This window comes from Lissotriton vulgaris, chromosome 3_1 (genome assembly GCF_964263255.1).
Source record: "Lissotriton vulgaris chromosome 3_1, aLisVul1.2, whole genome shotgun sequence".
In the NCBI taxonomy this organism is placed as follows: Eukaryota; Metazoa; Chordata; class Amphibia; order Caudata; family Salamandridae; genus Lissotriton; species Lissotriton vulgaris.
The window spans coordinates 1,135,074,527-1,135,092,291 of NC_141689.1; the positions used below are offsets into that span (position 1 = coordinate 1,135,074,527).

At 44.6% G+C, this 17,765-nt stretch overlaps 1 protein-coding gene across 1 annotated transcript in view; it reads right to left on the reverse strand.

Moving 5' to 3' along the window:
• The window catches only part of RRH (retinal pigment epithelium-derived rhodopsin homolog), a 182,596-nt gene extending 167,933 nt beyond the window's left edge, over positions 1 to 14,663 (reverse strand). Inside the window, exon 1 of the mRNA XM_086963136.1 lies at positions 14,494 to 14,663. Within this exon, the coding sequence (XP_086819262.1) occupies positions 14,494 to 14,635 (142 nt within the window). The 5' untranslated portion in view covers positions 14,636 to 14,663. The remainder of the gene's footprint in view (positions 1 to 14,493) is intronic.
• Positions 14,664 to 17,765: the final 3,102 nt, after the last annotated feature.

Consider the following 17,765-nt stretch of genomic DNA (forward strand, 5'->3'; position numbering starts at 1 on the left):
GACAAAACGATTCAGAAAAGGGGGTGGTGATGGACAGAGTCTTCTGAATTAAGCAGAATACTCCTACCCAGTCAACAGATCAGGGCTTGATCCATCACGGTTTTTAGCTCACTGCACCATCCCAGCTCAGAACCTGGCTACATGCAAATTAGTCTGTCCCTGTCCCAGTGCATCATGGGAACAGGGCAAACCAAACTACCAAGCCAATTATTTTACTGGGAAGGAAACAAGCTTCCGGGGACCGGTTTCTGGCATTACAGCCGTCATCAGCCCGGCTTGCTTGAATCCTGATGGTGCAATGAGCAAGGGACTCACATCTGAGTATACCCTTCCACGCTTATGGTGGACAAAACGATTCAGAAAAGGGGGTGGTGATGGACAGAGTCTTCTGAATTAAGCAGAATACTCCTACCCAGTCAACAGATCAGGGCTTGATCCATCACCGTTTTTTAGCTCACTGCACCATCCCAGCTCAGAACCTGGCTACATGCAAATTAGTCTGTCCCTGTCCCAGTGCATCATGGGAACAGGGCAAACCAAACTACCAAGGCAATTCTTTTACTGAGAAGGAAACAAGCTTCCGGGGACCGGTTTCTGGCATTACAGCCGTCATCGGCCCGGCTTGCTTGAATCCTGATGGTGCAATGAGCAAGGGACTCACATCTGAGTATACCCTTCCACGCTTATGGTGGACAAACCGATTCAGAAAAGGGGGTGGTGATGGACAGAGTCTTCTGAATTAAGCAGAATACTCCTACCCAGTCAACAGATCAGGGCTTGATCCATCACCGTTTTTTAGCTCCCTGCACCATCCCAGCTCAGAACCTGGCTACATGCAAATTAGTCTGTCCCTGTCCCAGTGCATCACGGGAACAGGGCAAACCAAACTACCAAGCCAATTCTTTTACTGGGAAGGAAACAAGCTTCCGGGGACCAGTTTCTGGCATTACAGCCGTCATCGGCCCGGCTTGCTTGAATCCCGATGGTGCAATGAGCAAGGGACTCACATCTGAGTATACCCTTCCACGCTTATGGTGGACAAAACGATTCAGAAAAGGGGGTGGTGATGGACAGAGTCTTCTGAATTAAGCAGAATACTCCTACCCAGTCAACAGATCAGGGCTTGATCCATCACCGTTGTTTAGCTCACTGCACCATCCCAGCTCAGAACCTGGCTACATGCAAATTAGTCTGTCCCTGTCCCAGTGCATCATGGGAACAGGGCAAACTAAACTGCCAAGCCAATTCTTTTACTGGGAAGGAAACAAGCTTCCGGGGACCGGTTTCTGGCATTACAGCCGTCATCGGCCCGGCTTGCTTGAATCCTGATGGTGCAATGAGCAAGGGACTCACATCTGAGTATACCCTTCCACGCTTGTGGTGGACAAAACGATTCAGAAAAGGGTGTGGGGATGGACAGAGACTTCTGAATTAAGCAGAATACTCCTACCCAGTCAACAGATCAGGGCTTGATCCATCACCAGGGACAGACTAATTTGCATATAGCCAGGTTCTGAGCTGGGATGGTGCAGTGAGCTAAATAACGGTGATGGATCAAGCCCTGATCTTTGGACTGGGTAAGAGTGGTCTGCTTAATTCAGACACTCTGTTCATCACCACCCCCTTTTCTGAATCGTTTTTGGCCACTATAGGTGTGGCAGGGTATACTCAGACATGAGTCCCTTGCTCACTGCACCATCAGGATTCAAGCAAGCCGGGCCGACGACGGCTGAAATGCCAGAAACCGGTCCCCGGAAGCTGGTCTCCTTTCTGGTGAAGAATTGGCTTGGTAGTTTGGTCTGCCCTGTTCCCTTGATGCACTGGGCCAGGGACAGACTAATTTGCATATAGCCAGGTTCTGAGCTGGGATGGTGCAGTGAGCTAAATAACGGTGATGGATCAAGCCCTGATCTTTGGACTGGGTAAGCGTGGTCTGCTTAATTCAGACACTCTGTTCATCACCACCCCCTTTTCTGAATCGTTTTTGGCCACTATAGGTGTGGCAGGGTATACTCAGACATGAGTCCCTTGCTCACTGCGTCATCAGGATTCAAGCAAGCCGGGCCGACGACGGCTGAAATGCCAGAAACTGGTCCCCGGAAGCTTGTCTCCTTTCTGGTGAAGAATTGGCTTGGTAGTTTGGTCTGCCCTGTTCCCATGATGCACTGGGCCAGGGACAGACTAATTTGCATATAGCCAGGTTCTGAGCTGGGATGGTGCAGTGAGCTAAATAACGGTGATGGATCAAGCCCTGATCTTTGGACTGGGTAAGAGTGGTCTGCTTAATTCAGACACTCTGTTCATCACCACCCCCTTTTCTGAATCGTATAGTAAGTACAGCGCATCCATGGTGGCGCAAGGGTTTCTTTGCCCAGCGCAAGGAAACTGACGCATCTCTGCTCTAACGCAGAGATGCGTCCGTTTCTTCTAAATAAGCCCCTAATTATTTGCCCATACCATGGAGAATGGAACTGCACCAGTGCAAAATCAAGAAGTGTCAAATCTGCCTTTGTATTCACACTTCTGACATAATCATGTGGGGGAAGGCTACAAAATAAAAAGGATGTTCATCTGTTCCCACCAATAATGTGGTATACTCAAACATGTGTATGAAGTGCTCAAGTAATCACCAGCTAAGCCCTTCAGATGAAAATGAATATCTCCCAGCACAGCGCTAAGACTTCAGACAATTTTGTGTCTGGGCATTTTTCAGGACCCAGCCTCAGCATCTAAGATTTAAAGATTGCAGTACTCAACGGTAACTCTGAAAAACAGAGAAAGGACGTCTGGTGAACGCAAGTGCACTAAATTTTGAGAGCGGGTGTGAACGAGCAGTGCAGCTTTTCAATTCACTTTCCCAACTGACAACTTTTTACCCCTCCACTCTACTCCTACTAATCTTGGGTTGTAACATTCTGGGCTGATATCTCTCCCCCTCCTGTCTAAGGCACCTCTTTTATATGTGACTGACTTCCTCCCAGACTCATTAGGCCCAACCTTAAAATGCAACTGACTGCACCCGCACCCTACTAGCAATTCACGACTTATGATCCGACATCTGTGTAACCCTGAACAGCCTCTAGACTGCCAGCTCCATACATTCCACCTTACCGTGTGAGTGACCCCACCACAGCCCCATCAAACTTCAATAATCAAAGGAGAAACATGTGTCTGACTGTGCCTAGAAACAATTCACGCTTAGGGTCAGTGACCTGAAAAATACCTGGCTCTGTCTCAGACTGATCCAGTTTTGGTGACACCAGTAAGGTGTGTGACCTGCAGCACCCCAAATCGTCTGCCCTTGCCGGCGCATTGACCTTCTAGCTAAGTTTGTTGTATCCAAACACAAAATTGCACCCCAGGAGCACTTAACTATCATATGATTGATTTGGCCCCAACCCCACTGGCCACCCACAGATGCCGCCTTTTAAAATGAGATGTGCTGCGCTCACAGCCCACCAGCCTCAAGTGGACAGAAGTCATATAACACTAACTCTGCCCTAGTCGCCCCTGCCATCTAGAGGCATCATCGTGACAGGTCATTGACTCTACCTATATGCACCAGCTCCTTGCAGCAGGAGACAGTCTGGACATTTATACGACTGTTCATTGGGGCCTTTTGCATACAAGCAACACACATATGGTCCTGGTATGTGGAGCTCTGAAGTGAGCCCAGCATATAAGACTTTCCCCAAACCTACCTACCTTTCAAAGGCACCAATCTGGCATGACTGATTCCACCTAGCCCAGCAGCCCTTGCAAAAGCAGCCAGACAAGTCATCGCCCCGTGTCTACCCAACCCCCCAACTCATGACCAAGCATGTACTTTGTAGAGCTATCTAGAGAAAGTCTTTGGAGCTTAAAAAGGATACTGTGGATTGCAGAAGGGGCTCAAAGAAATGCTGAAAAATACATTTCAACCACTAGATTGCACATGGTGATCAATGTAATGCTGGAAAATATACAGTCTAGTTTAACTTTTGGATTGTGCGTGGAACCCCAATTTGACTCCAAAAGACTAAAGATTTGACCATCTCAACGGAATAGGATGGACTCGTCTCTGATCATATGAAATGCATGGTTGTAGCATCACACTATGCCTGCCTCACTCAAAGAAATGTGGGCTCCCGCAAATCAAACAGACAGTATGTCAAGGGAAGGAAATCTTCCCTGTAGCTGGTGCTGCTAGCATCAAAAGGCTTCAGCTGAATTTGAACCTGCTTGATGAAGCAATGCCTGTTGCAAAATGTTGAAAATAAATGATTTTGTAAGCCAACTTAGGGTATCAATTTTTACAGAATACTTTCTTGGGTACAGTACACAGAACATGAACACACCCTCTCTCTGTACCTCTCTCTCCATCATGTTTTCTCTACTATGCATGGGAGTATACAGTTTGCATCGCAAATCAGAAGTGTACACCCAAACAACTAAAAGAACCACTCTAAGCAGGTACACCGCATAATCAGAGCAATCATTTCCTGAGGCATCACACAGCAGCAAATCTGGATCACCAGCTGATGTCATGTAATTCCTAGGACCCCCCAGGACCTGCGCGTTTTGGATGACCTAAACTGAGGGCTTGGTGTGCAGACAGACGCAGGACAACCCCACAGGATGAGTCAGCTGTTTGACCAGCTAGCTCTATGGTGCCACTACCACCCCCTGTATTCTACAGTGGTATGTGCAGTTTCTGGCAACCACTGAACATGACAACCACGATTCCTCAGGTATCGTGGAAAACAATACGGAATCTTTCGCTCAATCACTTGTACTTACTTTTCTCAGAATATACATAGAATGATGATTCGAACAGTTTCAATAATTATTTATTGGTCAAGCATCAGTCTAGTGTGAAACATATTCACTGCGACAATAAAAAGACAGGAGCAGACAAATGTGATCGCTAGCACCAATATCGTAAAAAGTAGATACATTTCTACCATAGTGCTAATAAGATGAACACAAACAGATTATATAAACCAATAGCATTGGTGTACTCCTACAATGCGTAGCACACCTACATGTACCTAACCTAGATATGTAGGTGAAGCATGTGTATGTAAATGCTAGGATAGATCCTAATTGAGCCAAGAATCCCCCGGGGAAGTACTAGTCCCTCACCTGTTGGTTCTGACTGAAAGACCCAGTCTCTGCGTCGAGGATGGCACCCCGCAAGGGATGTCAGGTCTCTGCCTGTCGAAGGATCAGCCTGCAGAGTGTCGGTGAAGTCCGAAGGAATTCTCCTCTGTCTTGTAAGGGAGAGTGAGGGTCTTTTATACCAAAGTGGTCACTCCAGGATTTCTTCTAGAATTGATGTTTTGAAAACATTCACTAATCCTTTGCTAATACTTTTCTAAACAAAAACACTCATGCACAGCTGGTTGTTGGCCATGGATGAAAATCATGGTGACCCTTATGCAGAAAAAATCTGCCATGCCTGGGGACATGTTTATGTACGTCAGGTACAGGCATTAAGATAGGGTACCGAGAGCCTTGTGTTGAAGAGACAGAAGTAAGCTACTAGGTAAAAGGTCACCTGTGTAAGACTGTTATGTCATGTGGTTGGGACAAAATGTATGTAATTGGTATGTACATGATAGGACAATCCTAAAGGACATGACACTGACCCATGTCCGGAGGTTATTTTTGAAGAAATCCTACCTATCAAGCCTATCGCAAAAGCAGCACATATGATGTCCGAGGCCTCTCTTACATTGGGTATCACGCCAAAGGCGGTCAAATGCTCATTTACAAATCTTCTTTTAAAGAAACTTGGTCTGTGTGTTATTGATCTACAAGTCAAAAGCAAACAGAAGCAACATCATTAAAGTAATCGTAAAGGTAGCACACAGGTTGATATCACTGGCCTGTGAATATAAACTTGTGCAAAATAATTTTCAGCCTTTTTTCCAGACAGAGGCCACGTAGTAAAACCGAGGAAAGTCAATTCACCTAGATCACTCCTCAACTGTTAGGTGCCTAAAAGGTCACATGTCTGAATCTCTTTCAGAGGCCCGCGGGGCAGGCAAGGTTTACTGGGTCCCACAATGGTGGTTGGGGTCTTTTACTCCTGCTGTCCTGAGGCCCAGCCTACTACGAGCTCTGTGGAACTGGCCAAGTACTATCCTGAAGCACTTGACTATCAGTGTTTGAGTGTGTCCAGCAGTCCAAGGCTTTCAACTGGGAGATAGAGTGCCAGTGTTGATGTAAACACACAACCCTGCATGCCCTTCAGCAATCCCGATAATGGTGGGAGACGGGTGACGCAGCACAATACCTGACTCGAAAACGCTGCACGTTGTAGTTTCCTCTATGGGAGTGGCTGCCCTGGGGAAAGACACCAGCCACAGACCCTGAAACCAGAAGCACTTGACACGCACTATTGGGGCCAACAAAGCATCACACACCCCACAATGCTCTGAGGAACATACAACAAGAAGTAGGCAATCACAGATCCCCAATTAGCACGCTGCTGCCGGACCCTCAAGGGGTAGGGTTCCATGGCAGAGGTGCTTCCCGGTAATCTTTTGCTGCACCTAGATTACAAAAACAGGGGGGCAGCCAACAGCCCCTGGAGCGCACATGTGGGGGCACAAGAACTGCGGTAGACAGGCAGGCCAGCATCAGGGTTTCTTTAGCAAAGTGGCCATCCTTCCCACTTCAGCAGGCAACAGGTCAGCACAACAAAGTGAGTAGTTCCAATGGGAGTCTCTTCTGGCAGCCCAGCAGCCCTCTGGCAATGTGCAGCATATAAAACCAGCAGCATCTGGTTACAAATCCCAAGCAGTGTCTGGTTAGACTAGAGTCAGGGAGCAGCTGGCAGCAGGGCAACACGCAGAAAAGCAATCCAGTGAGTCCTTTAGGCCAACCAACAATTAGCAGGCAGCAGGGCAACAGCAGAAGAGGAGTCCAGATGGGTCCTTCAACCAGCGCAGCAGTCCTTTTGACAGAGGCTCAGTTTCAGATCCAAATGTGATTCAACAAACATGGGGTCAGAGCCCCTAAACTTATATGCAAGAATGTCTTTCATTTAGGGGGGGACTTCACAAGAACCTTTAGAAGTGCACCACAATCACTTTCCACCCAGACCTGGCTCCAGACATCAACAGGGGGTAAATCAGCCCTTTGTGTGAGGGCAGGCCACAGCCTCTACAAACGTAATGTGTCTGCCCTCCCCCTCCCAGCCCAGGAAGACCATCAATATGCAAATGTAATCCCTGTCACACCCAACCCTTTGTGTGTGATGGCTGTCTAGAAAGTATGCACAAAGTGTAGCTGTCATCCAGCCCAAGACGTGGATTGGAGTCAGGCTGCAAAGCACAAAGAGTCAAAAGCACACTTTCTAAAAGTGACATTTCTAAAATAGTAATCTAAAATCTAACTACACCAGTAAGCAGGTTTTATCACTACCATTCTAAACATACCAAACATGGCAACTCTACTCCTTTCAGATTAGGAATTACCACCTAAACACATATACGGGAATTCTCAATGCTAGCCTAAGAGAGGAGTAGGACTCACAGTAGTGAGAAACAAAATAGGCTGTTTGTCACTACCAGAACATGTCATACAATAAAGACACAAGCCCTACCTTTTACTTACACAGCACCCTGCTCACAGGGCTACCTAGGGCCTACCTTAGGGGTGACCTATATGTAGTAAGAGGGGAGTTTAAGGCTTTGACAAGTAGTTTTAAATGCCAAGTCAAAGAGGCAGTAAACTGAGGATGTGGGCCCTGAAGTGGCAGGCCTGAGACAGGTTGGAAAGGCTACTTCAGTGGGTGGCGCAATCAGTGCTGCAGGCCCACTAACATCATTTCAATTACAGGCCCTGGGTATATGGGACTTACATGAAAATCAAATAGGTGTAAACTAATCATACCATGTTTGGAGGAGAGTGCATAATCAATTGAGCACTGATTAGCACTGGTAAAGTGCCCAGAGTCCTAAAGCCAACAAAACGTAGGTCAGAAAAATAGGCAGAGGAAAGCAAAAAAAGTTTGGGGATAACCCTGCAAAAATGGCAAGGACCAACAGGGGCAAAAGCTAGCTAATTTGAGAACTTGATTTAAATTGTACCTCTTTTAACTTCCTAACCCATCTGGCATCATCTTGATGACCAGGACTTAGAGATATTTTGTGATGAGTGCCTTATAAAAGTGCTGTTAGATGATGATGATAATAATAATAGTAAAAATAGACTTAATGATAGTAGTAGTAATAATATTAATAAACCAACCACTGGAACATTGGCTTTAAATCAGTGCTCATATATCTTAAATGAATCAATCAGAGCAGTTATAGATCTGCAGATGATTTTTGCAGCTGGAAACCACAGGGCACCTTTGGCTCTTCAGTTGTAGGTGATTAAACATTGTAGTGTAGTTCCTATTTTCCCTATAGGCCCTGCGCATTGGAATAACAAACAGCCGTGTACACGTAGAAGTGCAGTCTTCCAGGTCTCTACTGACTATGCTAAACTTAATTGGGTTTGTACCAACTAGCTCACAGGTTACTGGAAACTTTCTTGACTGAATAGGAAGTGATCAGCTCCCCTGGCTCAGACAAGAAGGGATTCAGTTTTCCAACAACCGCATAAACATGACAATTTTGCTCCTTAGAATAAGAGTCAATCTCTAGAGTCGTGTGAAACAATAGACAGCTATTTCACTCAGTCAGTTGTGCAGATTACTTTCACCATCATGCAGAGAATAGAGAGACGGGCGTTTTCAATAAAAGGTATTATTTATTGAACAGTCTTTCTTCTCATGCAAGAGAAATGAATTGCCACAATTGCAAGACTTGTTATTCTAAAAAGTGCGTACAGTAAAAGGAGGATTGCGAAATAATACTGTAAAAGCATTGATATGGTTTCTTAGCCATAAAATGGTTAAAATGAATAAAATATATACATTCATATATACATTTGACTAACGTACTCAACTGGTGCTTCTAAATACGCCTACCCCAGTGTACCTGACCTAAGCCTAATACTTGGGAATGAGTAAGTAAGTAGCAGTTTAAGTTAAGTTGGTTTTGCCAAGGGTTTGCTTCAAGAATTCTCTCTAAGAGTTTAGTCAACACTGTACCTCTGGAATAGAATGTTGGAGGTCTTGTATCTCCTCTCAGGACTCGATATCCCAGTTACCCGCAAGGGTAGGCTGGAAACGCCGGAGCTGGATTTTCTCAGCAGTAGAAAAGACAGCGTCTTTCTCAGCGCGTCAAGGAGGAGGAGGTGCAGCGTCTGTGGGCTTCTCGCATCTGCTGGGCTCTGCAAGGGACAGCTGTTCTGCTCCTGTATCCTCTATCACCACCGCTGTGTTTGCTTAAGGATACGTTGGTATTATTTATACCTGGAAGGTGCCTTGTTTGACGTAAGTTTTTGGACATAAGACGTCAATAAAGATGCCACTAAGAACCGGTCGTTCTTACAGTGCTCATTAGAGTTCTATTACTAATCAAAACATAGCAAGCGGGATTTCCCAGGTTGCTGGGGGTTTTATCTGTTGAAAGAACTCGGTGTGTAATCTAGGAATCTTAGATAGTGGCTTCTGCTGTGCCATATACTGTAATGAGCAGCAGAGACGAGTTTCTGAAATATGGCTCTGATCGTTTATGCCATTATAGGGGTATGGATTGATTATAGCCTTATAGGGGCATAAGGTCATAATATTGATCGGGGTCCTAGATAGAACACGACAACATGTACCTGCTTTTTAAATATTTTTGGCAGGTTCTCGGATGCCTAGACTCAAACTCACTGAATTGTCCCACTTTTTGCCACCGCCACCGAGATATTAGGATGCAGATTCAAAGTATTTGATCGATTGTGGCAATCTGTCGGACATCTTTGTTTTACTGTTGAGCCCAGTAGGCAAAGTCATAGTAAGAAAACTGAGACTTGAAGTTTCCAGGAACCCTCAATAACTTTGGGAGGTGTGTACCTTTTCCCACTTGATATCTTTGCAATTGAAAACTATAGGGAAAAAAGACACAACCAGGACTAGACATTGAGCAGATGTATCAATGCTATGTTCTACTCTTTTCCAAACATACCGTTGCCTCAGTCAGTAAGCTTTGACTAACTGGTTGTCCTTGCTACTCTTGGAGAGTAAAATATACAAAGATAGCAACTTATTTATGAAAATGGAATGTATTCATACATGATGTACACTGGTAAACAACAATACTCACTGCGATCAGTGTCCAGTAATCACCTACTGTTTCAGGACAGAGATAAAAGGCCCTGACAACAAGTGGGCCAGGTGAATTTCAATATGCGTGGTGACTTTATATGCGTAGCTCTCTACACTGCACTGATCAAAATGCCATGAAATGCACAGAAAAATTGATGGGGTAATCACCCTCACAGTTTTCTCCAGGCCAAATACGACAGGAGAAATGTGCCAGCAAATCACTGAGACCTACAGATTGAAGAGCAAAAAGTTCCAAAACCTACATGTTATTTACCATTATTACAGGGAAATTTACAATTGGCAATATTTAGGTCACCCAATAAATAACAATTCCCAGGGCATTACTACTTATCAGGTTCAATAAATATTGCAACAAATACCGGGACGCTCATAATGAGGGCCTTTACGGCCTCATTTAGATTTTGCCAGATGCATGATATTTGCTGAAACGTGGCAGACATCCCATGCTCCAAACTCAGAGTTGCCCTACTCTACTTGGGAAGCACCCAGAGTTGCCCTACTCTACTTGGGAAGCACCCAGAGTTGCCCTACTCTACTTGGGAAGCACCATATTTCCAAAGGTGGAGCCTCCACTCACTCCACCCATGAAAACCTTTGGCCGTTGGGTTGTCTGCCACTAGGTCATAGGTCAATGTATGACAGTATATCCACTCAATTGAAGGCGATCATCCCACTATACATTTTTCCTCCTTTGGAGGGCCAAGAAACACCCAGTAAGACCAAGCAGTATAACAAAAAATGGCCCGACCTGCTGGAAGAAAACTCTCCATGTGGCAGGAACACTTTTTTTTGGGGTGTTCAATAATAAACTTCCACTTTGGGAGTTTGATTTAGAAAAACAAGAAACTTTGCTTGAGTGGACACATTACTTAAGTATCCAAAAAGTAATAGATGGAATTCTTGCATTAATCTCCGCCACTGGTAATTACTCGGGCCACGTCCCAATCCATTATTATTTTGCACACTATGTTGCCTCAGTTTGGACCTAGCTGTATGCCATTTATTCTGAACCCTGGACCAATGGGAAAAGTCCAGCCCAAGCTGCCAAGCCACATCCTCCCTGCACTGCAACACAAGCAACACAAGAATGGTTACTCCCTTGTTATGGGCTCATCAGCTCTGATTAGCTTGGTTCCAGTGACCTAGTGTGCACGGGACACACGTCTAGGCATACCCATCCAAATTATTTATTAATTCATTGAGTGTTATTTCCCAAACTATACCCGAAGGTATCAGCGCTTTACAGAGATGTCCCAGCAGCAGTAACATGAGCTGCATTTGTAGTAAATAAAAATACATAGTGACACTATATAAAAATAGAATACAATATATGGTAGGATATATGGACAAATAGTTTAGAGGTAGTAAGGTCGGGTATTACATAATTGGGGAAAAGTGAATGCACAGAGCTGGCACAGCAACAATTACATGAGTTACAGATGGAATAAACGAAAATACATAGTAACAGTATAGAAAACTTAGGGCAACATACTAAAGAATGCAAAAAGTGATGGATCGAATGCTGGAATTAATCTTAGACACTGATAATTACTCGGGCAGGATCCCAACCCGTTATTATTTTGCACACCATGCCACCTACGTTTGGACCCAGCCATATACAAATCAGTCTCGACCTGCTCAAATGGGAACGGTCCAGCATGAACTGCCAATCCAGGTCCTGTCTGAACTGGAACACGAGCAACCCTGAAACTGGTCAGTCTTGTTATGGGCTTAGGAGCGGGTATAGCTTGGTTCCACTGACAGTGGGTACAGGACCCACATCTGGGCATACCCGTCCTGCCTAAGGCGACATACTAAAATATATTAAAAAGTGATGAATGGAATGTTTTAAATAAACTCAGCCGCTGGTAATTATTTGGGCCACATCCCAATCCATTGTTATTTTGCACATCATGCCACCTCCGTTTGGATCCAGCTATATGCAAATCACTCTCAACCCTTCTCCAGTGGGAGCAGTCCAGCCCGAACTGCCAAGCCAGGTCTTACCTGAACCAAAACAGAAGCAACCCAGGACCGGTATTCCCCTTGTTATGGACTCATCAGCTAGGTACAGCTTGGTTTACCTGCAACTAAATTCCTGCTCTTGTTAGTGACTTTGTCCTACAACATCTTCCTTGCATCACATCTCCATCAGAGCCATGCGTCCATCACACTCGCCTCGCCTCTAATCACACCAACGCCTTCTTATAAATGTTTAAACCTTAAATGTACAGTAAGCATTGTCTTAATCCAAGACTGTTAACTTGCAAATACACATTGTTGTTTTCATATGGTATGAAGGAAACCTTCCACAAACCCCTTAGTTTTATGTTCTTAATTGTGTAATTATGTTTATTTAAAAACCAATACAAATATTCAAGTTGAGAAAGTCATTCTTTATGATGTTTCGATTTCTTTATTTTTAGTTTACAATTACCAGAAAGCGCAAGTCAACAGTTCTCTATGCACATGTGTAGTTATGGAATGGTCGTAAGAGAAAATCAATTAAAGTATGTCTCAAACTTAATACAGTTATTAAGTACACTGTATGTCCAGGTAACATTCTGTGAAGGCACAACTTATAAAGAAATTAAATATGTTTAGCTAGTTCTGTTAATAATTGTAATACTCATAAACGTCTGTATGTAGTCACCATTCTATGGGACGAATAGCATGCTGGGGGTCAAGCGTATGGGATTGCTGTTCACTTGTCCAAGTGCTATGTAATATCTTCATGTTATGATTATAGTGTTTCCCTATAACTTAAAGCCATGTGGATAGTGATAGCAGCATTCTCACCGTTTCGCATATCAGCAAGGGCCGGCGATAATGATCGCTAAGCGCACTTAGCGCTAGGATAATTATCACCGGCCAACTCAGAATTTTATCGCAGAGATAGCGTGCTATCAGCAACACTTATCTCCAAACCGATAAAATTCAGAGTGCACGCTGCCAACTGTGCGATTATCACTGGAAATCCAGCGATAATCGCACAACTTTTGGTGATAGCTTGCTGATAGGGCTACACATACTTAGCCATGATATCCACCTTCCATAGGATATCATGGCTAAGTCAGTTTCAAAGCAGGCGTAAGGAAAGTAGCGATAACAGAGGTTAACGCTACTTTTCTTGTCGCTATGCTTCTTTGCGTGAGACTTGATAATAGGAGAAATGTCGCTTAGCGGCATTTCTCCCGTTATCTTGGGAAGGAATGCCCACTTTGCATCTCATTAGAGATGCAAAGCTGGGCGTTAAGGGAAAGGGCGAAGAAGCATGGATTCACGCGTTAGCGTGTCCTTGTTAATAGGGCGTTAAAATTATCCCCGCTTTTCGTCCGAAAACGGACGCTAAAGCAGTGATAATTTTAACTCTGGCCCTTGCTGATATGCCCCAAAGTGCACACAAGTATCAGATTAGTAACAAAAGCCAAAAAAAGAGCCAACACATAGCAACGGATGTTACTTGCTGTCAATTGAAGCAAGATTACAACTCAAATCATGAGGTGCAAGTCACAAGGATTTTGCTGGGAGTAGGCGTGCCCAATGCCTGTAGTACCCCTAGTTTACTACTGAATTTCAGGAGTAAACGAAGAGTACGAGTCGCACATGAGAAGTCACAGCAAAATCTATACAAATCGGACCCTGGTGCAACGAGTGCAAATACACACTTGTCTACCTGCATAACTCCAAAACAAACTTATCATCTCAAAGGAAGCGCACAAGACCCATAAATAAATCATATGCGGCATTGGACAACCCAGGACTGAAAATCTAAAACAGCGAGCCAAGCTTTTTTCTTTGCATGTCCCGAGGTTATGGAATCTTCCATGCTCCCATGACATGGTGCTACGCAGAAGGGACTCAAAACGCACCTGTCGGAAACCTTTGTCACTTTCAGCCTCCCAGCCCCTCATCTTTACATGGCAAGCTCCAAGCTGCCAGCCTCGCCGTATTTCTGTGCTATGTGCACTAATAAAAGGCTACACTGCCACAGAATAAAGAGCTTTCTCTTTAGTCAACTTTTGCTTTGGGTGTGGGTGGGGGGGGGGGGGGGCATAGTTTTTAAATGAGCACAACGTTGTCAGCTATTCTTCTTGTTAATGAAAATTTGCACTGACTAGGTCCAAAAAAATTAAATTACAATTTCTACTACCTGTATCTCTCTAATACACATTTCACGACATCTTGCATGTATTTCTTATTTCCAACCACCCTACCACAGATACACAACTCCCATCTTCAGAGCAGGCCAGTAACTGCAGAGACCGCTGTACCTGCTGTTATTAAGTAGGCTGCTACGATGTTGTGTTCGGCTTGAGAAAATACGGAGTGAATGTGTCCGTCGTTGTCCGTGGACGAGTTGGACGATTCATTTCCAAAAGATTCGGGCGGGAAAGGCGTTAGGGTGCCGTCCATCACTAGCCCTTTGGGGATAAAACCACGTAACCACGTCTTCCACGGTACTCTGCCTGAAAAAAGTTGAGCACAAAGCTACTATTGAAAGAAAATACGAGGTGGGGCGAAGAGAACGAGAGAGTGTTCGCTGGAGGGGCGCACAAAGGCGCTTACGCGTTCCCAGGGCCTGCAGACAGCAGCTTGTTAGTGAAACAAAGGCCGGCACAGAGCTCTACGCACTTCCAGAGAGACGCAGAGGTTGCAGGCCTAGTACCAAAGAGATTAGCTGTCACATGCCCTGCTGATTCTGCACGCTAAGAAACTTCAAGATACATCAGCTGGAGTTTTGCAGGTTTTTTCATTCACAACAACTTTTATTGAATTTCTTGCCACACCAGGGCCCCTGGGGACCACATATACATATGGCGACATTGGCCTACATCAGCGTGATGTCACAGTTTAATGATGTAAAAAGAAATTAGTTCAACACACTGCGATAAAACTTGTCTGAGTCACTTGCTTCATTCCCAGGCGGCGGCCCACACACCCGAATGTTAGGCTATACAGCATGTCGTGCATCTCGACTATATGACCGAACCTCTACATCAGAGGTCTTCAAACTTTTGAAGGTTGAGCCCCCCCAGTTGAATTTTTTTTAAATGTCGGCCCCCCCGCCCACCTGACAGAAATTTCTGGAATCTGGTACACTACATAATCGACCACCACCTGCATATCCCGGGCCATATCCCGCAAATAATGTTCAAAACAATGCGTGTCTCCTCCTTCTCCATGAATTCCCTCACTACCACTCACCAACAATGCACCTCATCTCTCTATGGCACCTTTCTGGTAAACATATCATTTTTTTATAGTGCTACTCTTATTTTCATCATACTCAGGGACATATGTACAACCCCACGTGGTGGCGATAGGGGCATTGCCCTATTTACAAGGCAGAGTTAAGCCACTTAACTTGGTTTAACACTGCTTTGTAAATAAGGCCCCCTTTCATGCTATGCTTAGCGTGAAAGGGTGGGCAGTAGTTGTTGCGGTGGGCGTTCCACTGCAACAGGCACTGATTTTGATGCTGTGCCCTATTTACAAGGGCAGCGTTAAATTGAGGCAGCGTTAAAATTAAGAGGAGGGGAACCCTGGTCTTAAGCTGGTGAAACTAGGAGAAATGCATTATTTCTCCTCATTTTTGCTCCATCCATGTGTGCTGCCTTGTGCAGCACACATAGAAAAAGCAAAATGCTTTGTATTTGTAATCTTAAAAAAAAAAAAAAAGAGTGATTTCCGTGTGTGCTGCATTAAGCAGCACACATGGAAGTGTGACAAATGGCATTTAAAGATTGTTTATGTACAGGAAGGTCCCCCTTCTGTACATAAACAATCTTTCCCCTGCATGCAGACACCCTTGCAGTATGGTGCAATGGTGTCTGCATTGGCGCTACACCACTAAGTGTAGCGCCAGCGCAGGGGAAACGCAAGGCTGCACCATATTGTTGTAAATAGGGTGCAGCTTTCCGTTTCTGAAGTGGCAGAGAGAGGCCTTAACCCATGACTGCTAACGCCTCACTCCGCAACTTCCTTGAACTTATGCCCCTCAGTTCTTTGATCTGCATGGTACACCTTCTTTGTAGCAGGCACATTAACCCTCTGTGCTCGGAGGGTGGCAGGAATGCTCATGTGAGTGCACTGTGAGGTATGCAACAGTGTGAAAGTAGGGTAAGTGGAGTGACTGCAGGGTAAGTGAGGTGACCATATAAATTTGGGTGTGCATGTTAGTGCAGAGCGGGACTAATGAATGCATGGTTAGTGATGGGCTTGTTTAAGTGAGATTGCAGATTGAGCAGTGAGGGGGACAGGTGAGTGAAGTGTCACATGAGTGCAGGGTGGGTAGTGTGCTTGTGTGGCTGCAGGTTGAGGTACAGGGAAAAGCGCGCAAGTGCATTGTGAGAGAAGAGTGATCACTGAATGCAGGTGAATAGTGTGAGTGCACTGGGGTCAGTGTGAGGTAATTGTGATCGCTGTGAGTGCAGAGTGAGCATGAAAGTGAAGGGCGAGAATGAGGAGTGAGTGCAATTATGAGTGACATTTCAACAACTATGAGTTACACCTTCTCGCGTGCAAAATCAAGCAAAGAGGAGAAGGGAAACATATAAATATCAGAAATTACACCCATTTAAGCAACGAGAAACTGTAAAAACATCTTAAAATGGTGCAAAGCACCAGAAATGGAAGGCAAACAGTCCGCTGATTTTGGGACTCAACAGTCAGCCCACCGCAGGGCACTGGGCAAGCCTCAGAAGAGTGAAGACTAGATGCCAAGTTTTGAGATTACCTATATGAGACATTTTCATGGTTTCAGTGTACTTGTCACATTCTTCTACTAAATTCGTGATACTGAGTGACACTTTCTCACAAGTAAAACTAAGGAATTAAGTCCAAGTAAAGAGCTAAAGTGTTGTATGTGTGAACATCTAATCAATACCCTTCACATGCATTTCTACCTCGGAAACACTCATACGAATGGGGATAATAAATGTGCAAGCACGTTGAATTTATGATCTTGGTAGTGACATCTACAGAATGTAAACATTCTCCTCCTTTTATTTGGGTTGAAATGTGTGTTCAGTGCCCAGTTTCTATGTACATAAATCACACGTGCTAAGGGTTTTTGGACATTGTTGCTACCTGCCATCCTTTTTTTTTTCTGTTTAATATGGCCCACTTCAGAAATCAATATGAACCCTCTGCGCTACTTTATTAGCGAGAAAACTGCCACTAAACTAAATGCTGATCTCTGCCACAAAAAACATTATTCACTAGAATTATCTTGGCATTTGTATTGTCTGAAAACGTCTGGAAAACAAGGAATTCAGCCTCACTGTCCGGTGGTTTTAAACCCATGTTATTTATACAAAAGTACAAGTTCCACAAGTAAAAAAAAAACTATCTCTGTGTGAAAAGTAACTTACAGGTATCATCAAACCTCATAAAATACAGTTTGCGAATATACAGCATGACTCGTACACATACACATACACGTTCCGACTTTCCAGCAGGGATGAACCCTTTGCGATAGATAGTAAATCATATCGAGCCAACTGCCAGTACACGAAAACTTTGACATTAACATAAACATTTA